The sequence below is a fragment of the Protopterus annectens genome, chromosome 12.part0, assembly GCF_019279795.1.
Source record: "Protopterus annectens isolate FY-2018-M chromosome 12.part0, PAN1.0, whole genome shotgun sequence".
Classification (NCBI taxonomy): Eukaryota; Metazoa; Chordata; order Ceratodontiformes; family Protopteridae; genus Protopterus; species Protopterus annectens.
In genome coordinates, this window is record NC_056746.1 from 955,703,034 (window position 1) to 955,727,768 (window position 24,735).

At 36.1% G+C, this 24,735-nt stretch overlaps 1 protein-coding gene across 3 annotated transcripts in view; it reads left to right on the forward strand.

The window, feature by feature from the left end:
* Positions 1–24,735, forward strand: part of PHACTR3 (phosphatase and actin regulator 3) — a 1,988,889-nt gene that overhangs the window by 1,156,705 nt on the left and 807,449 nt on the right. For 2 of the 3 annotated variants that reach the window (XM_044089987.1, XM_044089988.1), the window contains exon 4: positions 19,421–19,618. The exons of the other annotated variant lie outside the window; for it this stretch is intronic. In XM_044089987.1, the coding sequence (XP_043945922.1) occupies positions 19,421–19,618 (198 nt within the window). The remainder of the gene's footprint in view (positions 1–19,420; positions 19,619–24,735) is intronic. 3 annotated transcript variants of the gene reach the window in all.

Below are 24,735 nucleotides of genomic sequence, written 5' to 3' on the forward strand. Positions count from 1 at the left end.
ATGGTTATGAATACCGGAAGCTGGAACCTCTAAGAAGTGGTTACCTAAATCTCTTTCAGTGTTATTATTTTTACTAAGTGTTAAATAATATGAACTAAAATACCAAGAAGCTGCTAATATAATATATGCTGTTCTTATATTACATGAGTAATACTGAAACATGAGCAATGGTATTTAACTTGAGGTACATATTCAGTTCAGTTTCAAAGTATGAGGCAGGATAAGTAACAGTATGCAGATGTGGTATCAGTGTGATCTGATACAGTCTCTATGTAAAGCAACAGTGAGCATGCTGTGGTATTCCAGCAGAATGTAAATATATTGCAAAACAAGTCCAGCTTGGGAAGTTTTAACTTAACATGTTAATTAGAATATTTAGAACTGTGTATTTGATACTGAAATGTTAGATATTGAAAGATTACTATTGCATTGTTGGCTATGTATTTTTTAATGGATCAAATGATTGTTATTTAATTCTTGTCTCAAAAGCTTATATTAACATTGTATGAAGGTGAAAGTTAATGTAACAATCATCAGTATTACTGATGATGCTAATAGCATGGGAATAGCTACATTTTATGATACAATGTTATAAGGAAGGGAACTAAGGGAGTTTGGGATTAATTTTACAATATGCTGTAGCTAGCTGGAGATGGGTAAAGCAAATACTATTGGGAAGATTTTAACAAGACTGAAGGCATAGTATCTGGTATCCTCAGTAATGGAACATAAGAGTGTATTCCTTGTGTGATGATGTTGGAATAAACTTAAATAAGTGCACAAGAAAATGGGAATGACTGAATGCCTGTAATGTTAAATTTGCTTTAAATGTAAAGAATAGAAAAATGCATAGAAATTAAATTTGGTGTGTTTTTAATGGTCTTTCAAAAATATGCCAAACACGGAAAATGTATCCTGCTGGCTTTGCTGATGGGAGATTAAGCAAAATGCCTGATGGCAGTAGTGGTATAACAAAGTACAAAGTTAAACTTAATAGAAAAATCTGATAGTGAAAGGTAAATGGAATTATAGTAATAGTTCAGTGCTGTGTTCTGTATGATCCCTTGTTAAGAGCCATTTGCAGCAATTAATGGGGCCAGCCCAGAAATAGATCACACAAGCTTGGGAAGACAATAATGTAAGGAGCTTTGGGGAGAAAAGTTATATTGTTTAAGAAAGGGAATGAAACAGGTATTTGTAGCATTATACTGTCTGAAGTAAAACTGTTAGGTGTAATTGCTTGTAGCTTAATAGATGGCTTTGAAAAGTATTATTTTAACCCCCCCCAACACACACACACACACACACACACACACACACACACACACACACACACACACACACACACACACACACTCCCCTATATGGATGCTCATGATACCCTGGACCCAAATGGTTTGGAGTACATGGCTAGGCTTGTAAGGGCCATAGTGGTCATTAGCCTAGTAACAACCTGTGAAAAATGTTGGGCAAAAGTATCTGCCATATGTGAGCATCACAATCTTATAATTCAGTAAATAAGAGAAGAGTAGAATTAAAACATGCAAGATAAATGGATAAAAGCATCCATCCATACATCCTCTTTTTTCCCATTTTTGCACATGGAGTCGGGGTGTCAGTTCAACAATGGCACTCATCTCGACCGGGTGGCTATCCGGCCACAGTAATTCATCTGTACCACTCATTCACACACACACACACTCACACCTATGGCCAGTTTAGAGTGTCCAATTCACCTACTGCATGTCTTTAAAATATGGGAGGAAAACAGAGCACCCACAGGAAATCCACACAACATCAAGGAGTACATGCAGACTTCGCACAGCATATTCATCACTAAAATGCCCATAACAGAAAAAATAGGAAATAGTGAGTATATGGGGTATATAAAATGTTTTTTTAGCTCTTTTGATAAGATGCATCATTTATTTGTACAGTATTGGGATACATAATGCAATATGGCATAAAGTAAAATATAGATGTTAGTATATGAACCTATGCTGTATTTTAAAGGAAAATGACATGCTGAAATCTTTGCAACATATAATCTGTGTATTTTAATAACACTGAAAGAGGGAGAATGTGATATCAACATAAAGGGCTGTGATAGCTGCTGAAATGAACTGTTCAGCAGAAGAACTAAATGAAGGTAATTAGTACTAGATGATCATTATATCCATCTATTGTACATATGTATCTGTAGTGTGATGTATAAACATAATAAATGATACCAGACTAAAAACATTGCTTCTGCATGCAGTCAGACACAAAGTATAACATATTTATACCTTAACCCAAAAAAGACTAAACTACTTCTCTTCCTCCCTAAATTCCTCTACCATCTCAAATCCTCCTTTACCATCTCTTCCCTTAGCAACACTACTATTACAGCAGATACTCACACTAAGCTCCTCGGAGCAATCATAGACAACCAGCTTAAATTTGACCTCCATGTACATCACTGTATCAAGAAATCCTACCCAAAGCTAGTCCTACTGTATAGGAACAAAAAATTCACCTAACTCTCGAGTCTCACTTGCCCAAGCTTACCTGCTGCCTAACCTACTCTACAACTCTCAAATCTTGACTAACTTACAGTCCTTACTACTTTTCATACTCAAAACCACCTACAACAAAGTAGCAAGATTTGCAGCTATCAGCCTCCAAAAATCACACCACTGTCATGCCCTCTGAACACTCAGCTGACTAGAGTTTCCTAACCAACTGTTATTTACTCAACTTCTCATCATCCATTCTATCCTAAACAAGCCCTCCTCCTACCCTAATGTATCCTCTCTTCTCTCCCTATATAACCCCACTCAATCCCTCAGAAGCTCAGAGCAACATCTCTTACAGATTCACAAACCTAAAAAAATCCATTGGACAAAATATTTACACATACTTTCCTGCTCTTTTGTGGAACAAGCTCCCCTTGTCCCTCAGAATGATTACCTGAGTCCATGAATTCAAGAAAAAATACCTAAATAGCACCTGGACTTGTCACTGCAATCACCCTACTTGAATCTCTTCCCTCACTCCTCACCCTTCTTCCTACTCCCCCTCCCTTTTTCCTCTAAATATCTTTTCTTTGCCAACCCCCTCAAAAGACAATGATAGTCACCTACTTCTCCCAAGCTCCTTCTCCCCTCGCTTATGGAAAGCTCTGCACTACCTGCAACTGCTTTATAATTAATATCCTCACAGTCCATGGCTTATAAAACTAAATGCCTTCAAAGGTACAGTTGTCCACTGAGGATAATCCCAATTGAATTATTTGTTTCCTTTTGTCACTACCCATGTTAGTACTTACTGTTTTTGTCCTATTGTTTCCTTTGCAGATTTCTCTTACTTGTACTATAATGGACATTTGCTGGAATACTTTATTGTAAACATTTTTATTGTATTCTACTTCAATATTGTAACTTTTATTTTTATTGTTTATTGTTTATTTTACTGTGGAGCTGTCCTCCCCAGACCTCCACTGAAAAAGGGCACTAACCCAGTTGGACTATCCTGGTCAACAAATATCAAATAAATAAAGAAAATAAATAAATAATATTAGACTCAAGAACTAGTTTGATAATGCACAAAATAAAGTTTGTAAATATTTTCAGCCACAAAAATGTTCTGTTTGAAGTTTCAGATACAGAACATAGTCTGCAGGAATGTGGTCAACAGACACATGAAAATAAATAAAAATACAGATTATTCAGAAGTTCTGCTTAGGAAAGTACTGGAGAACAATACCACATGAGCCATATTTTTCAGAATAGAAACTATCCTTGACTTTATTAGATAATTAGAAGTATCTGAAAAATACAAGCACAAAAGGCAGAATGCAACATGTCATAAAGTTTAAGTTCAATGTAATGCTACAAATGTGTATCAAAAGCTAAAAAGATTTCTGAAGCTACCAAAATCAAAGGTACAAACATGAGAAAAAATATTTTGTAGTTACAGTGGAGATTCATACACAAAAAAGACAATAATAGCTGGAGGAAAACGTAATAAACATGTAATTTGAAATTAATCCTTTTGCTAAAATTTGAAAAAGTTTAAAATAAATTTTTTTAAGTTGAAACACGTGCACACACACACACACACACACACACACACACACACACACACACACACACACACACATACATACTTCTGATTTGAAATTATATGTTCATTTACTGTTATTATTCTGTACTAATCTTAAACTCACATAAAACATTATTAAATAATGAATCTTTTATTGTATCTTTAAGCTTAAACCCACATAAAAGAATACTGAATTGTTATCTGCTTCAGAATGCAGAATTTTCTGATCTGCTTGGACCACCCCTAAAATAAGCCCAAGCCTCACCAAGGAGGCTGACTTAACCATTTGGGAAACAGTTGTCTATACAATCAGTGGAAGTGGCAAAAAGGTGACACCAGTAATGTCTATAAGAATTATGAACACAGATACTAAATTTCTTGTAAATTGAGGTGACTCAGTAAATATAAACAGTGGCATATTTAAAAGATTAAAATCACAACCACAAGTACAAAAAGCAACTGTAGAAATATTTACATACAACAACTTGATTCCACTGGCTATGGAAATCATTTTTAAATAGGGTAAAAGTAAGAGAGAATGAAAAAAATAACTCCCATGTGCTGGGAGGAATAGGATCTTCTTTACTGAGTTATCTTACTGCAAGCTCACTTGGACTGATACAGATGGTTAATTCTATAAATAAGATCAGTCATTACAGAGAGAAGCTAAACTTATTGAAAGAGTTCAAATATTTATCGAACGACCTAGGGATATTGAACAACTGCCAAGTGAAACTACGCAAAAGTCATAATGTACAGTTGGAAGATTAACCTTATAGAATAATGCCATTTACTATAAAACAAAAAGCTGAGGAAGACTTGGGAATGTTAGAGAAAAATGGACATTACTGAAAAAGCAACAGGGCTGAAGATAATTATTATTAGTACTCGATGGATTCCTTAAACCTTAGCCCATCAGCGCTCCATTTCATCATAAGTTAGCAATGTGCCCAAAGTTGTAGATCCTTGGAGTAAGTTATATTAATTAAAGGGATACAGGGGGCAAAGATCCCAGCATGAAGGTGTATGGATGGAGCTTCCCCTACACAGCCTAATGCTTAAGATTTTGCTGTTTTTCTGTTGACCATTCTATGAAGTGAAACCTCAGCGAAATTGCAAGCTATTTTCACATGCCATAACTCCATCAACCCAAAAACTCTAATAAAATGAGAATATACATAGACATGGGAGTGGCAGACAAGACCATACAAAGATAAAAGTATCTAATTGCAATAGACGATAACATTGCTAATGAATTAAACTGAGCTACAATCTTCAGTAAACTTAATTTGAGGTCAGGTTGTTATCAGATGGCATAACATATGAAGATTAGAAGGGTTACTGTATGTACAATTCACAAATTATGATATACAAATGACTAATAATTGTGGCAAACCGAGTATTATAAATAGTTCAGAATACCATGTGCCAGGTAATCTAAACAATACAAAATGTGAAAAATCACAGTGATGACACCATAATATTTGACAAAACAGCTAGAACACAAGTCTTTGAGAAAAGTACTTGACTGGCTTAAACAAAAGAGAGTAACACCTAACAAGGAGAATTTTTTAGCAAAATTGTTTGGGTTTATCTTTCAGCAATAGGAATGTCAACACAGTGCAAGGTTAAGACTTTATATTACATGTTCTCAGTAGGCAATGAAAGGGAACTGAGAAGTTTGCTAAGTATGGAAACAGAAAATTCAAGATTTGTTAAAGGGTTCACTATAATTACAGGTCCTCTGAATTGGGGTAATAGAAAACAAAGCTCATTCTGAATGGACAGACATATCTCAAAAGGTACATGATTAGTTACAACAAAGTTCAATTCAGATACTCTGATGCCAAACTTTGACTCAAAGTATAAAGATTCTTTAAGTTTGATTGAGGTTCACTATGCTCGTGAATGGTTCTATGTCAGATTCAAAATATCAGACAGAAAGAGATACTTGAACTTACCATAACAGTAGATGTTTGAATGATCACTGCTGCAGTAGCCTTAGCTTTATGGGTTATATCCTATCAAGGATATAACAGCCATCCAGCTTCCAAATCTTCAGGGTACCTTCCATGTGCCCAAACTGTCAACCAGCTCAAGCTGAGCTGACTAAAAGACAAGTTTCGGCACAAAGCCCTTCAGAGCTTTCCTGCCTGCAGAGAGAAGATGGCTGATCCCTGAAAGGACAAGGCTAGAAATGTAAAAAATAAATGTCTACAACCTGGCATAAAAAACACACCAAAAAACAAGGAGATGGAGGTAGGGAGTGGCTACTGTAGCAGTGATCATTCAAACATCTGCTGTTATGGTAAGTTCAATTTACACAATTGTACTATATTCTGTTATTTATCATTGCTGCAGTAGCCTTAGCTATATGGGTGGATTAACATAGCTAACTATATTTGGGAGGTGGAAGGTGAGGGGAGAATGGGCCTAGAAAAGTATGATTGAGACCTAGAGAAAGGATTCAGTTTACAGTGCTTTGTAAAAGTATGTACAAATACCATGTAGCAGCCTCTAGAATACTTCTAAAACCAAACCCTTTTCAAAAAGCTGTAGAAGAAGCTAAAGTCCTTGTAAAGTGGGCCTTGTCCCTGCCTGGAATAGATTTATTTATTTATTTTTATTTATTTTATTTTACATTTGTTTACTGGGAATGTCTGGCTGAGCCAAAGGCCTATTTTCAGCAGAGGCCAGGGGAGAAAAGCTCCACACTCCACCGTTTGTTACACTCAACAAAGTTATGGTGAGTGTAACAAAAGGTAATAGCCTTAGACAGCCATTTGGAAATAGTCTTTCATACTGGTTGTCCCTTCTTCTTACCCTCACAAGAAATGAACAATTGATCCAATGATCTGAAGGATTTAATTCTGTCAAGATAGAGTAGTCTGTAGACATCCAAGGTATGGAATCGCCTTTCCCTCTCATTTTTAGGTTCAGGAAATAAAATGGGGAGATGGATAGTTTGACTTATAATAAACTCAGATGCCACTTTAGTCATAAAGGAAAAGGATTAGTTTTCAAAGAAACCCTGTCCCTGTAGAAAATGAGACAGGGTTGACTCACCATAAGAGCTTGGAACTCAGATACCCCTTTGCAGAGGTCAGAGCAATCAATAAAACTGTTTTCTGTGTTAAGAACATCGTTAGCCAGATTAGCTGGTTCAAATGGAGTAGTTTCTCTAACACAAAATTAAGATGTTAAGGAGGGGCCACCAGTTTACTTGGAGGCCTCTTATGCAAAACCCCTATAAAAAATATTTTGACGTGACTGAATTGAAGGAGGAGGATCCATGGGCAGATGTGCTGAAAAGGCCGATAAATGAACCTTGATAGAAGAATAAGAAAGATCATAGGATAGTAACTCACACAAATATTGTAAAACCAGAGAACAACTAACACTGAATGTGTGCTGGTTATGTTGTTGGCACCTACTAGAAAACCATTCCCATTTACTAATACATGATTTTCTAGTAACAGGCTTTCTTGCCTCTTTTAGTACCTACTGCACATACTTTTTGCATGGAGTTCTGGAACAGAATGTTGCCAATTAATTTTTCAGAGTGAAGACAAAGAGTTCTTACCTGTTGAACTCTCCACAGATGGTTCAAATCTTGGAAGACCACCAGATCTAGTTTCTATTTGTGAAGGTCTGCCCTGGTTCTGCTTAGTTGGTCTGCCATGCAGTATTGCTCTGATGGAATGTAGGACGCCTGTAGAGTGAGATTATGCTGTGAAGTTATGTCACATGCTAACATGGCTAGTCTGCAAAAGGGGTATGGCCTGGTTTTCCCTTGCTTGTTAATGCACCACATTACTGTGGTTTTGTCTGTAACCATTTGAAGAGATCTTGGGGACTAAAGATAGATCACAGAATTGACTGTCTTGATCAGGGCAAGCATTCTCCTTGATATTTATGTGTTTGCATTTGCCATTGTTGTCCCACACCCCCTGCAATTTTATCTATCCTGAAAATGCATCCCAAGCAAATTCTGAAGCATCTGTGGTGACTGACGGCCTTGGGCTAGGGAGGGGCAAGGGGAGACCATGATTTAAGGATCTCTGTTGTCTCCATCAAGTGATTTTTCTTCTGAAAAATCCTAGTAGGATCTTAAGGGTGTTGATGGTGGAACCAAAGAGTTTTCAGATATCACCGTATCTTTCTCATGTAGAGTCTTGCCAGGGGTATCATAAGAGACCCATACTCCTAAGGCATTCCTTCACTGTGACTGAAGTTTGAGTGGAAAACCTTCGAAATAGATCTATGTAAATAAAGAATGATTTTTTCCTGTGGAAGAAAAGCTGTTTGAACTGAGGTGTCCAGCTGACATCTCAGGGACACAATCTTGTGTGAGTGAGTCAAGAAAGACATTTGAATGTTTTCTTGGAATCCCAGCTTATGCAAGAGATCTCTCACTCAAGAGAGAGATTCCTAATATTTTGCAAAAAAAGAGTCTTCCATGAAAAGCAAGTTGTCTAAATACAGAAAAAATGTGTATACCCTGTGGCTTGCACTGAGTTATAATTGGACTTAGACAATTTGTGGACACTCTTGAAGCAGTGGATAGTCCAAAGGTTAAGGCAGAGAACTGATAATGTGATCCAGACAAACAAGACATTAAGAAACACAAAGTCTGGATGAATAGGAATTTGTTGATAAGCATATTTTAAATCTAGTGTTACCGTGACATTTTAAAAAGGAAGAAGAGGCAACAGGTTGTTAAGTGACATCATTTTGAATTTGGGCACTATCACAAACAGGTTAAGGAAAGAAAGATCCAGAACTGTTCTCCAACTGTTTTCTTTCTTTGGGACTAGGAACATCCTTGAATAAAATTCCCTCATCACCTGGGAAGGAGGAACTAGTTCTATCACTCCTTGGGACAGCATGTGATGAAGAACAAGTGGAAACAAAACAGTCTGATCTGTAAGATGAGGAATGATCCCCTGGAAAGGAGGAATTTCCTCTCACTGCCATCTGTAACCCTGTTGAATGATTTTAAGAACTCATTTGTCTGAAACAATATGTTGCCCAAGAGAAAAATGGAGATTAAAAGTTTCTGAAAGAGAAAGAGGGTCAGTGTGGGGGGTGGTCACAAGGACTATTAAATTGTTATTCAGACTTGCTGGAGTGTCCTTGGCTTTGGGAGGTTTGAGAATTCTTTTTGGAAACTCCTTGCCTTGTCTTCTTAATAATTGTTTACCTAAATTCGGTTGAGAATGTTTATTTTGTTTTTAGTTGAAATTGGATGAGGAAAAAGAAAAAGTCCCTTGGACAGTTTGGAAAAGGAGAACTTAAAAATCTTAGAGATTCCCAAGATCAACTTTCCCCTTTCATCAAACTTTTTGATCATACCTTCAGCAGATGGGCCAAACACTAAATCTATATCCTAGGAAGAATTTAAAATCTCATTTATAACATTATCTGGAAGGTTCTAAGACTGTAACCAAGCAAGCTTCTTTAACACTGTACCAGTGGCTATATCCCTGGAAGAAGTATCAACAGAGTCATGCACACTATAAAGAATGAGTAGTGACCTGTACAACAGAAGAAACTAAGTTATTTAAAGCAGACTTTTCTTCTCAAGAACTATCGATAAAACATACCTCATACTTTCACAATATGTCAGAGTAAATTTTAACATATGAGCCTGACAATTTAAAATGCTGGAAAACAAAGTTATAGAAGCATACATGTTTTCTCATACCTATTACTAATTTTATCATCCTTATTAGAAAGAATAGGACTGGAATTAACTAAGTGCTTAGCAGGAGAGGAGTCAACTAAGGCTATAGCTGCTGGGTCAGGTTTGAGAATAGTGTATAAAAATTTAAAAGACTGAGGAACTTTATACATCCTGTCTGCCTTTTTAGGGACAGTTGGCTGACTATCAGGAAAATTGCAAGCAGTTAAGACACACATCCTCTAAGGCAGACAGGACAGGAGGAATGGGTGTAGTCTCTGGAGAATCCTTCAGAAACAACTCAGCATTGTTTGAGGGATTGAGAAACCTCAGTGTTCTCCCACTGAAAACACTAGGATATTCTATCAATAGTTTCTGGGAAAGAAAAACCACTACAGGGAGAATCAGAAAGTAAGCTCTCCTCTGAATCTGAATCAGAAATCTGAAGTTAAAACCCAGAATCCATCCTTATATCTTCCTGTTCAGATTCAAAATCTTGAATCTCTTCAGTAAAGGAGGCATCCCTCTTTCTTTTGTCAGAAACTACTCTACAAGAAGGATCAATAGCCTGAATCAAACCCTGAGCCAGTCCCGGTAAACTACTCTTATCCAAAGAAATTTAAGGAGGAGTAGATGCATGCTTGGTTTTCTCTTTCTTTTTAACAGAAAAAAAACAGGACCAACTGTTTTACTAATGGCATCCGCTGCATCCCTAGGAATGAGCACAGTATTCTAACACAACAGGGAAGCCTTCCATGTTCCTTCTCCCGAGACAGACAAGAGTGGTTCTCCCTTGCCCACTAAGGAGACCCCAACAACCACAGAGGACATGGCTAACCCCAGTCCATAGTGGCTCTAGATGCTACACCAGAGAGATCTGGGGTAAAAGATGAATAATCTGAGGTACAACAAATGACCACAACAGAGTCACCTACCTGCAGGTGAGGCAAATTGCTAGCCTGCTGTGGTAGTAAAGGCTGTTTGCTTAACTTTTTCTTTTTGTGGCTAGAAGAAGGACCAACCATGGGAGTGACAATCCATTCGATGGTCAAGGTGAAAATGATGTCTCTATCCTTTGGAAAACAATCAACAATGTCAGTAAATCTACCAGTCCACAAAAGTTATTTTTTAACAGGAAAAGAAGCACAGCAAGAAACACTTTTAAACACTATGGTAGCCCTATAACCTTAAAATAAACACAATTTCTCTGCATAAAATAGTTTATCAGTTATATAACACTGTCTTGGGACAGTCAATTAAAACACAACACTTGTATCTTTAAAATAACTTTCCTGAAGAGAAATATAATACACCATCAGTAAAAAATAAGGGAAAGGAAGGTTTCTTCCCCAAAAGGAACGTATCTGCATAGCTAAGGAACACAAAAGCCAACCGTTGATCCTCAGATGCCTCAGAAGAGAGTACTCTTTGGTGGCAGTAAAGCTCTGAAGAGCTTCTCGCCCATGCTTGTTTTGCAGTCATCTCAGCTCAAGCTGCTTGATGCATTGGGCACATGGAAGATATCCTGAACCTTTGGAAGCTGGCCAGCTGTTATATCCTTGTCAGGCTATAACCGATATAGATAAGGCTACTGCAACACAGATCAATGTGAAGAACATCAGCAGATTCCACCAATTTATTTGAGCAACTGTCAGAATGTAATGTTGAGTTGCAGTTTGACAACTGCCAGCTCATTTTGATAGCATAAGGAGATTGGAGGAGTTGTGGTTTCCTGCAATAGACAATGTGTAGTCTGTGTGGCAGGAATTGTGTAACTTAAAGTATACCAGAAGTGTGACAAAACCAAGGTCTTTAAATCATAAATTTTTAAGTTAAATGTAACTTCAATTATTGTGGAGCTTTTCTCCCCAGGCCTCCACTGAAAGCAGTGGACTTCCCCGGTCATCAAACTTAAATAAATAAATAAAATAAATAAAGTAGTTTAATGTAAATGAACATAATGAATAATTATTCCAAGTGAAACTTGTACTATGATCAAAGTAGATATTTAAGATATGAGCAAAAACAGTCATAATAATAACTAAGTTTCATTACAGTTCATGACTGAAACCAGAAATATATTAAATTAAACATTTACAACAGAAAATGATAAACATTTTCTATGTTAATGAGACACAAGGATGAAAAGTATTTAAGAGAACATAACTGAAACCTTTTTAAATGACTGTGTAAAAACATCCGACTGTGGCTCTTTCTCTCACTAGATTTTTCAACTTCTCTGTTCCTTGTTCCCTGATACCAAGGTGGACCAAAGTTTATTATGTTATTTTAATTCTTGCTGTCCTTGTCTTTCATGTGTAAGAATGTTTTGGACTTGGTTGCAAAATCTGGGGCATTGATAAGGGATTGAAGTTTTCTTCTATAGCTGTGGTCTTTTTATTAAGGCAGATGTGCTGTGCAGTAGAGGAATTTTTTGGACTAAGTTGTTCTGGTGTGGTACTGACTGGATATCATCCCTGAGAAGACACAACAGGGTCAGCAAAACTTAAATACAAACTCTCTATTTAACTCCTTACTTCCCAGAAGAATATAATGATCTGGAAGGCAGAGTTTGTGTGAAGTCTGTACAAGTATACTCATCTTTACAGGAGACTTCCCTATACTCCTGAAATTAGTATACCCATCAATGTCTTCAAAGTTGAATTTATGAAGTCATGTAATGGACACATATCTAAAACTAAGGCAGCCAGGTGGCATCTACAAGGTGACATGATTTGCTAAGGATGTATAGCAGGAATGATCATTATGGGATCTGCAGAATTGTAGTTATGACAAATCTCATTCTTTTTCAATATTTACAACAGTGCAAAAATGGGGAATGACACTGTCATGTTGGGGGTGGTGTATACAAGCAGTGGATGTTATTAAGAATGACATTAAAACATGGTGTGAAGACATTCTAAGATATAAATGTTTGGTAAAGAAGTTTTGACTATTAGCAATATTTTTATTGCCTCATCAATTTTATAATATAAGCTGTGTGACCTGCAGGTAAACAAATGGTGCCATCTTGTACAAAACATTAATGTTTACAATGTTGCCACTGATACTTACAAACTAACATGTATGGTTTTCTAGAATAATATTGTTCTCAAATATTATGAAAATAATTTATACATAATTTATATAGCTTCTTTAATATCACAAAATAACAGTATGCTACCCCCTTGTCTTGCATCATTGGAAAACTTTCAAGCAGCTGAAAAATTCTCCCGCTGATATCTTGCATCTATCTTGCACACTTAAAGAGATAAAGCCCCTTTTTGTTCATAATGCTAGCAATTTTTAGCAAATAAAATACAATTTTTTTGTCGTAAATCTGCAATATACAATCAGCATGTACAGACAGACCTTTCATACTAACAGCAGTGTTTTGCCCCTTATCTACCAATGAGCTTTCGTAACATTATTCATAGGATAAAATCTTATGACGTATGTATTTAGTAGAAACATTTGGATAAAAACTTTCAGGAAGCAAGCATTTTACTGGTTTAGAGGAACTCTGGAAGTAAGGGGATTAATTAGCATCTTGCTGTCAGGTCTGAATGAGTTAATTAGCAGAGTATTGGTACAATGACCCTTGACCGGGAAAAGCCGAAGGACACAAACAAACAAACTGGTACAATATGTTAACAGCTGCTACTCTTTATACTGTTTATTGTCAGTCAATTATTTTTTCCTGTTTATACCTGAGCTTTTGATTGAGACTCTTTCTCTGTTGCACACACTGAAATTCATTTATATAAGGTTCAGTGTATATTGTTTTATATTTGTGTTCATTTCATTTCTTGTAACAATAAGTGTTGTAATGTGGTCAACCAAAAATATGTTTTATGGTTTACTTTTAATGCTGTTTGTTATCTTTTGTTTTCAAACTGTATTTAAGTAACTTATTGGACTGTAACACTGAAGTATCCTTTAATAAATGAAGGCATCATTTACACTTATTTTGAACAGCAGAGTTCTAGGCAAACTGTGGTGTCCCATTGTTAAATCTGGCTAGTTCTCTGTATATCTTGGTAAAATCATTTTTTGTACATTTTTTATATTTACAAAATACTATCTGGGCTTCAAGTGGCACAGTGTTACTACCCACTGCACTTCAAAACCACTTTTATTTTTGGCGGAATGGCTTCTTTGTGGAGCTTGAATTTTCTTCCATGTTTATGTGAGCGTCTTCTATGGTTTCCTCCAGTATTTCCATTGTATGTTGGCAAACAGACTGTCAGTGCTAAAATGTTGGTAGATTTACCTGTGGCTGTAGAATCATAGGCTGGGATTCAGATGAACACTGTGTACTTGCATACTGCAAATGTTTCAGTGCTGGATGCAAGGTATGCCTCACAACTAAGAAGGCATGCTTTACACATTGTCTTTGAATCCCTGTACCTTCATGTGGCTGCTAATTAGCACTGCATTGTGTGTTATTTGTCCATCAATCCCATGATTTTTCAGGTGGTGGATTTGTCAAAACCCAAACCAGAGAAAGAAATCCATCAAGTGCCACAGCTATAAAAACTTTTTTCAGTCACGTCATTGAATATGAATTAAATATTTTATGTGTGGTTGGGAGGATGTACTTTCTGCTCACCTTGATGTGGGGGCTCCTCATACTCGCAGTCATTAAACATACCAATTTTGAGATTACATATCCTTAAAATAAAAGGAAAAGTTGATGTTCTTTGAAAAAAAATACAGCTTCTACGTTTACTCCTTTACTCCAAGTGTTATGACCTTAGAGTTAATAGTTTTAGAGATCATTGCTGATGGAACAAACCTTCATAGTTTGAGGTGCAGGGGAAACCACATCAGGTTCTTAATTTTACATGTACTATGTATAAAGTAATTTGCTGTCTGTAGTTACCAATATATCCAAAACTTGAAATCTCACACATAATAATTTGACAGTTGAAAAATGTTGCACAATAATTATTACTTTCCCAAAGATGTGCATGTTCCTGGTAATTGACTGAAATATCGCACACAGATGGTCCATGCCTTTTATCCTTTGTTTGCTAGGAAAGTCTTTGGCCTTAAATCAGATGACAGTGGATATAGAAAATGCATGGGTGGATGTTTCAGCTTTGTAAACATAAAATTTCAAGAAATAATACATTGTAGTTACGTGAAGTGATCAGCATAGTATCACATGACTGAATTATCATTAATATAGCATTTACATGGCTAGATCTTTGTTCTTCTTCAAAAGGCAAAGGTAGTACTGCTTCAGATTTTTTTCTGCAAAAGTAACACACACAGTGTGCTGTGATATGCATACTAAGTTTGGTTCTGATTACTCAATCCATCTTAAAATGGCAAGCTAAGAAGTTGCCTGTCTCAGGAAAAATTGCTGTACTTCAGTCAAGGAAATATCAGGCTTCATCACTACATTCTACTGTAAGCCCTTTAGAGAGACATACATAACAGACAGGGCCCTAGGTGTAGCATTACACTGTTAGCCAAAATTATACAACTGATTAGTTAAGGTTGCTGTTAACCTATAAAATACACTTACCACAACATAACACTTTAATTCATAAAAGAAACACTAAATAATATTAAAACCAGCAAGTAATAAAATCATAGGCAAGTATCGGGGGTATAATGGGAGTAATGTTTCGGTCATCATCTGTTACAGGGAGTATCTCAAATAGCTGTACACTCATACCATAACTATCGGCACAGAGAAATAATTAGTACTTATCACCACTTTAGCTTTCTGAAACACTATGTAAGTATAGAACACATAACTACCTGGAACTGTCCACAAGCATGTCACAGATTTCCAAGTAGTTGAACTGTTCTTAAGTGAAGACTCATTGACAATAAAGAATACCAAGGCTATATGACAGGCCAGGAATGCTGGCATGTGTTTGTATCTCCTTGCTTAATTATGAACTACAAGGCTGTGGTGATGTCTATAGATATTGATAGGACTCTTAGGGAAGATCCTGAAGGCTTTGATCTTCAAAATTATTGATAACATTTCCTTCAAACTAATGTGGGCTTTGAACTGAAATAAGGAAGCTGTTCCTTGAAATTTCAGTAAATCCAAAGGAGCTTAACTGTCTAAGGCTGAGGAAACTAATTATTAAAGTCTGCATAGAAGAATGGTTCATAATTTGTTTTCTCAATTTCTGTGTGGGTATAATTGCCTAACAATAAACATCCTGATCAATGACCATTTTACTAAGGAGGTTGTCAGTGTGATATCTGGACTAGACTACAGAGACTGATCCCATTAAGCCTACAAAAGTTATTAGTATGTACTAACATTTAAAGACCTGAAATACATGTTGACATTTTGCTTTTTAATAAAGGAACATGTCATTGTCAACACTGAACATGTTGTAAGCACATGTTGCCAGATGGTTTAGATATTAACAGTACAGAATTTGTTAAAAAACTACTTGGCTTGCTTATAAAGTGGTATATATGTTGTTTTGCTTTTGTTGAGAGGTATACTGGAGCAGCAAACAGAGTTTTCAGAAAGAGACATCAAGAATACTGCATGGGCATTAAGAAAAGGCATGTAAAGGTCCAGTCATACCTCTCAGCTGTCCCTAATTTTGCTTAATGTTTTTACCCTGTCCTTCAAAAAAATGTTTGATTTTTTTAGTAAATCACTGAGGATGACAATTATGCCAGACATTCAAGCTTCTTAAATCTTATTCGGAAAATGTATGTTGATACAAAAACCTGTTGTTCTATTAACTTTTTAAGTGAATTAAAGTAATATTTAAAAACTGTCCCCGATTTTGGGCCTTTGCTCCCAGTTTTTCCTGGATTTGTCCAGAACTCTTGAGCAAAGAAGTTGAGAGATATGGAACCAGTTGTTCTGCACTAATGTCAATATTGGGATGTGGAATTGTTAAAAGCAGCAATATTGTTCAAGTGAAACAAAATAAAGGATACAAACTTGATAGTAAAACTGTTAAGAAAATAAGAAGTTCTGTTTATTTTGCTAAATAATGTTGAAGATCAAATGGTGTCACAATTATCTTGGAAGTATCTCATGTGATACTTGATTAATCTTGGACTTTTATTGACTGTTTTATGCTTTTTGTATATTGGCATGCTTTAAAGTTTTAAACCTATAAAACGATATATGTTTAGGCACTATGTAGATTAATAATAAAGTGATCATCAAAAGTTGCAAGACAGCTGTTTTTTTTATTTTCCATTTAAAATTGTTTAATACACACTATCAGATGCTTACAGTATTTGTTGTAGTTTAGCAACATGAACTTCAAAATCGTATTATATTTCAGAGAGAGAACTTGTTCTAGACAGTGATTGTCTACCTAAAATAGGCAGATTGTGTTTTTTTTTTCCTTCTTAAAATGTTTGCATGGTAACGTGCATATTTTCTTCCAAGTATAACCTTGAAATGATCATGTAATTTCTGAGAGTTTTTGAGGACAGCTAATGTTTATATGTGTTGGTGACTGCAGTTATTAGACATAAAACAATGCCATTCTCAAAATGTAAATGTCTGTAGTGGCCCCACTGTTTGCTGCTGTTTAGCTGCAATGCCTCTTTTTATGAAAAGGTGTGAGAACATATAAGTAGGTACTGCAGAATTACACAGGCTCATACTGCACTCAGGTCAGTGGGGCCCCAGTGAAGAACAGTTAAAATGGCCAGATATTAATCAAAGCATTTATTACCCTAAGTGAGATAGCTTTTAATCAAGCTGTTAAATGTATTTATCTGTACATGTCTATTATATATTAAACACTATATTTAAGTGCAGCCTCATCAACTTCAATGGAGACCAGTCCCTGTGATCCTGTTAATAACTAGTTAAATGTCATCATACTCTTCCATAAAGAGGGGCAGGGCTCAGAAGCAACAGACTTTAGGGCTTGATTTAAAAAAAATCATAAGACCACTAAGGATTTTTTTTGGTGTTGTTCTGAACCCTTAGTGTCTTGCCCCATCTGCGCGGCTGAAAAATTAATTTCCTTGGGAGGCAAAATGTTCAAAACACATTTTTCCACCCAGGGATGATGGGACCCATGCCAACATTTGCTCAGAGAATGAGGAGGGGTCAGCTTAAGCCCTAGCCATTCCCACTATGCATACCCAGTGTCATGCTTATGGTTTTGAATGCAGTGGACTGTAAAGGCATGTCACTCACTTGTGTGACTGACATAACCCCTCAGAAGGACCTTCCTCCCCTTGAAACAAGCATTCCTTTGAGGTTTGCAGTCTCCCTTGGGGATTTATGCATGGAAAGTGTACCCCAGGCATGTACATCCTCATCTGCACCCCCTCACAAGACAGATAAGCAGGCATAGTCTCTTCACCCCTCTCCATCTCCTGCAATAACTGGACTGCTAGTCAAACCTGACCATCTGACTCATAGTCAAGACATTACCCATCTGTGTCATGGAAATGGCAAATTACTGTGGACATTTATATCTTAGGAATGGCACTGCTTTGTGTGTGAAATGGACAGCTACTGCAATAAAGTTAGTAGATGTCTTCATTGCAAAATCCCTTTATGCTTGATGTGACAAATTGATATCATAATTAATAGACCAACTTTGATGGCTTAACAGGGCACTATGCCTGTTTTTTTTTTTTTTTTTTTTATGAAGAAACCTATCCATTTAAGTGTTTCAATATACTAATATGACAGAATGTTAACCATATAGCAAGGAGTGATACTTAGCAGGTTACATAAGCCTATATAGTACCTGAAAGCTAAACAATTGTCCTTTTATATCCAGTATGACAACAGCTGTATTAAGCACATGCAAAAAACAAAAAAGAAAATCATTCCTTTCTGGGCTCTACTGGTTATAATGTGTATGTCATACCTGAAGGACCTAAATGACCAGTGAACTTATGCTGCTACTGTGTTACTATATTTCTGGTATTAGTGTGAAATACATCCAGTTGATAAAGGAACATGTTTTCCATCCCATACAGCAAGGCTGGTGTAACACTGAGATGAATTGCAAAAACTTTTTCAATATATGGTATGTAGTTAGTACAAGCATTAGTTCATCACTTGTAGTGATGTAGGAACAATGCCACAATTCTCTTAGTGTTAAATAACCAAATGACAGCTTATCCCCAACCTTGGATAAATAAATACACAACCAAGTCTGCATTTTCTAAATGCTTAACATCTGTATTTTCCTGGACTTTAATGTGTGTGCAGTGATGGTGGTGGTGAGGAGTCACTGCTGCCTCTAGCTTCACACATCACTTTGGAAAGTCTTTTTGGTCATTTTTTGTGACTTATTTTAGTCACTTATGGCTAATCCCTGTGTAAGTCTGTTTATGTGAACAGCAGGTACACCTTAACTCGAGGTAAGGAAAATAACACAGTGGCTTCTGCATAATTAAGCTTTTGGCTTCTTCATTGGTGTTTTCCAAATTTTTTATTGTAATTTGCAAAAGCTGAAGCATTTGCACCACTGGTTGCCATACTGATTCAACAACCTTGCTTCAATACTCTAAGTCATATGCAAGGTTCCCAGCCTCAACTCCATGTTAAGAAATGAGAAAACTATAAATAATTCTAATTTGTTAATGAATAAGAAATAATAATTCTCAGTTCTGTTTATTTTTAATGAAATATTTAGCCATACTTAGATGCTGACTTTTTTTCAGATGTAGAAGATAAATTATGCATTGCTGATGGCACTATGTTAGCCATGCCAAATGATTCTGTGCTTCCTACATGCCAAATATCAGCCTGTGAAGAAACATTGCCAACAGACGACACAGCACTAGCAGCAGATCGAGCCATATCTGAAGAGCCATGTTCAAATCAACAAAAGGAAGATTCGAGTTCTAACAACTGTAGAGGTACAGATATCAACCATTGTGAAAGCACCTTTGTTAAAACTGTTGTGTTCCACAGTAGATATTCTGTTGTGGATTGAAAGCAAAATCTTTACTTGAAAGTCACTCATCCATTATCATTTTAGTGTTAACATTAGTTATTATTCTACACAGACAAAGAGAGAGTCTAACTGTCTAACTGTTGTGGAAATTCATGTTTATATATATATATATATATATATATATATATATATATATATATATATATATATATATATATATATATATATATATAAGCTTTAGAGAAGTGATTAGCTGTTATTGCAAATATAGTCAGGATTTAACAACTGTGAGATTCAATTTCACATTTATACTCTGTTGACATGAGCCCTCAGTATGAGTAGGTGAGTATCAGGTGGACATACACTATTTTCATCTTTCATTGTAATAAAATTGTTTCTCATTTTATTTATTTGACATATTGTCTGGTAAGTTTTTTTTATAATTTAATAATTTCAAATAAAGTTACCTTTAATGTATTTTCCTCTGCTGCTTAATGGCACCAGTTACAAGAAAAGTGATAGAAAATCGTCCTGTATGGGAGCCCACATTGCATGCAGTATCATCCTTTGGGTATGTTACTGCTTGGTGAATATTGTGCTAAGTGTAATATCATTCTCTATGTAGGGTAACGATGCAAGATATCATCCTACAGTATGTTTTCCTGTTTGTAATGTTACTGCACATAAGATATAAACTTGCATTAGATATTATTCTGCATGTTTAATAGGACTGTATGTGAAATATTGTGAATGAGATGTTAACCTATATGTTATATAACTGCCTGCACAATACCTTCCAGAAGGAGATAGTATCCTATGTATAATGTCAGTCTAAGAAAGATATAAACTTGCAGGGGATATTATTCTATATCTAAGTGTTTGTGAAACAGAACTGTGCAGTTCTGCATGTTATATTATCTTAGGTAACTTGTAATTATATGTGGGATGGCTTACAGGACTAGAAATTCATTTTCAGCCTTTGCTGTATTATAAAAATATTTGAAAAAAGTCCTCTTCAATCATATAATGAAGCATATTAATAATTATGGACTGCTCATAGAGCCAGAATGATGCCCAGCCAGGCCACAACACACTTAGTACATAGTACACTGCTACCAACACTGTTTACACTAATATGAAGGATGGATACGGATATGCCAGCTTATTTATTTATTTATTTTATTTATTATTTTGGTCCCCTTGGACCTCATTTTTACCAGCCTGTCCCCTAGTTCCCAATGTCCATACCAGGTCTGCCAACTACTTTCCAACCTCCCTCGAATTACTCCATTTTTGGTGGGGGTAGTTATGGATCCTGACGGTATCCTGGGGGATCAACTTATTTTTGCTTTCATGCAGAAGGATTATTTTATACTTTTTATGACCTATCACATCCTTCCCCCATCCCTCATGCTTGTTGATTACTTCTGAGAGCAACTACCCTCTTTGGACCATGCCTCTCTTCAGGGAGAGTATCAAAAAGCGGTCTTCTACCTTGAATGGGCTGGCACATTAATTCTCTACCGCTTTGTCAGTCTCCAGTGCTGCTAATTGAACCCAGGTTGGCTAGGCTGTAGTCAGGGTTTATTCATCTATGCTATAGGAGTGGCACAGTGCCAGCTTATTTATTGATCCTAAAGGGGTTTTGAATGAGTTAATATTTAACAAGGCATTCATAAATTACATTAATTAAATGGATATTAAATTATCTCACTAAATATACCTTCAACAACCTAACCATGAGTGAATCATCATAGGTACATTTTGTTTAGGGGGTCCCACAAAGCCCTGTAACTGGCCCACACTCTTCTTTCTCTTTAATATTGATGTATCTTCAACAATTCCCTTCAACATGTTATTACTGTATGCAGGTGACATTCTCCATTACTACACTCTCATCCTTCAAGAAATCAAAGCCATTAATTAGGGGGAATTCTCTTTCATCTGTGACTATTTAATTCTAAACAAATTACAGCTAAACCCAATCAAATCAGCAGTAATGTTTTTTGAGTCTGCACCAAAACACAAAGGCAATCCAGTTGTTAGCATTCATGACAATAATATGATATCTGACAAGTATTTTGGCTTACTCCTGAGCTAGTCACTAACCTTCACTACTCACACTAAATACGTAGTTGAGAAAGTTCTCACTCTGCTAAAAGCCTGCAACACCATCTTCAACTATGCTCATGTAATTGTGGTATTTATCCACATACTCTATTATCTTCTTGTTCTAAATTCATCCAGCAACACTAACCTCCCACAAACCTCAGTAAATAAAATACGTTGATTTGCTTTAGGCTATGAACACCATTGCACACCACTAAAAAAAGCCAAATGGCTTCCAGGCACTGTAAGACCAACCTAACATCAGTCTCTGGTTTTGTGTCTCACTTTCTATCAAATGTAATATAAAAAGATCTGCTTATTTTCTATGTAATAAATTAGATGGATGTACACCTTACATAGGCCATGTTTAAAGAAATCATTTTGTAAAAAAAGAACTTCCTGAAGGTGATTGTAGCTAACTAGAATAATTTACCGAACTCTGTTACAAGTGCAATTGATGGCAAAATATTCAGGCATAATAATCACTTACTGGAAAGGAATCAGTGTTATTGTCATAGAAACAATGGTTAAGTTCACCACCACCTTCCCTTGTACTTGACCAATTTTCCAAATTGTATTCTCAGAGCTAACACTGTGATTGGTAATCCAGTACTATATATATCTAATGTTACTCCTTACTTATATACAAATAATATATTTCATTACTCATTGTAATTATAATATAATAGACTACATCTACTCTTTATCACCCTTTTCTTCTCCTTATCTTCTTTAACCTTCCTCTCTTTACACCCTCCAGGCTTGATAAACTTCTCCTTGCTCCCATCACCTTACTCTCTGAGATCTACTTTACCCACTCTTTAAACTTTGCCAGCACCCTTATGTCATTATAATAACCATGCATCCCCTCTGCCTCCTTCGCTTCTCACCTTCCCTTTCTACATCCTTCCTCTTTCTCTCCTCCCCTTCCTGTCTTTCTACTCCTCTTAGTCTCCTTATCTCCACTTCTTCTTACACCATTCTCTCCCCACCATGCATTACTTTCTACATTCTTCCTCCCACTATAGTCTCATATCCACTTCTTGTGTATACCAGATATTTCTACTAAGTTTTTCCTCTGATAATTAATTATTTCCTTACACTTTCAGAGTATGTTGTCTCATTTTCCTTGCATATTATTCCCAAACCACACTGTCATTGTAAACTGAGTGTCTACTTAGGAATATAAGAAAAATACTGGACAAGTGATCATAGGGGCCAACAGATGCCTAGTCATATATGCCATTAAGAAGACGAACTTAAAAGTTTATGCTACTCTTGATAAGTGCTTAATAGTGTTTAACTCACAAACTGAGCAGGGCCTTACATGATAAAGCTGGTGTAACTTTATGTCAACCCATTCAGTCATCAGGACTAACTTAAAGGTAGCTAATGTATTACTTTGTTTGATCTGTTGTGGTAACTTATTCCAGAGGTAGAGAATATGCTGTATTAGAACCCATCCCTCCAGTGATTCTTGCTTATGTTTTGGTGTAGATTTAGGTCTCTAGTGTATGTAGAGACACTGGTTTGGCAAAGAAATGGAGGTCAAATAGGACTGGGTCTTTCATGGCTTGTAAAGCTACACACAGGTCACCTTGGGACAGCCAGTTGGCTTCTAAATATAAACAAAGAAATTGTTAACCTTTCAGAATCTTTGAAGGATTTAAGACCTTTAATCTTCTTGGTTAGAAACCTTTGGAACCTTTCTTGATGAGCTATATGCTTGGATTTGTACATACCTAAGGGGGCACTGTATTTGATGATGGGCCTGATAAGGGAAGGATAAAGAGGTAGGATGAATTCTCTGGCTCTGTAAGATATTCCCTTTGTAATTAACTATGCCAGATAGAAGGATTTTCTGACTATGATGGAACACAATGATCGAATGAGAGAACGTTGTCCACATGAGTTTCAGCTCTCTTATGACCATTTCTTTCTAAAGAGGAGAACCATTTATACCAAAATGAGGTCCGAACACTTTTTGCTGAATACTACAGTGTTGTGTTTTTGTACAGTTAATGTTAGACTGTTTTTAGTACACCAGATATGTGCATATAGCAACCATTGGTGGGGCTATTTAATATCAGTGGATGAGATAATAACAGTACCCAGCTTGTATTTCAGGTTATTATATGTCCTACAGTAAATCATTATTAATCATGTCATTCAAATTGTTATAACTTTTCTTTAAATGAAGTCTAACTACTCTTAAGTATACATGTTTTACTCCTCTTGACATACATCTGCATGCATTTCAGGTTATTTCATGTGTATATATATATATATATATATATATATATATATATATAGAGAGAGAGAGAGAGAGAGAGAGTTAGCGACAGCTACACTTCATTTTGTGTCTACCTTTGGCCCAGGTCTTGGCTGAAAGGGGTCCCAAGGCCAGCCCACCTATTCATTTGACAAATTCAGAATACATATGTCAGTCTGCATAGGGTATAATTTTATGCAGAGTATACCTATAACCAGAATACCATTGTACATGGAACATGTCTGCTTCACTAAATACTAGTTTTGCAAAAGTTACAGTGTCACATTTTGTTCTTTGACTGAGCAAGAGACATGGAGGTTAAAATCTTCATCTCTGAGCTTCAGTGACTCAGTGATAAAAACATATGTCAAATATGAGGACTTCACCCCTAAAGAAATGATAGATGCAGAAGTTATTTTCACAGAAATTTGGTAAATTGGGTACAAAATTTTAGCTTTCAAACTCAGGTTTTCAAAGAAGCATACATTAGCCATCCTATATGGGATATCACCCAATTGGAGATGTCATCATTTTGGGGTTATAATCTGGATTAAGTGATCATTCATATGTGGCCATCATCATCATCTGTGAAATAGAAATCTCCATGAATATCTTCCTACATATGATATCTTATGTTTGTTATAAACCTAGGATGCCACTGAGTGCTGTATATCTTATTTGTGTTTTTTTTTCTTTAC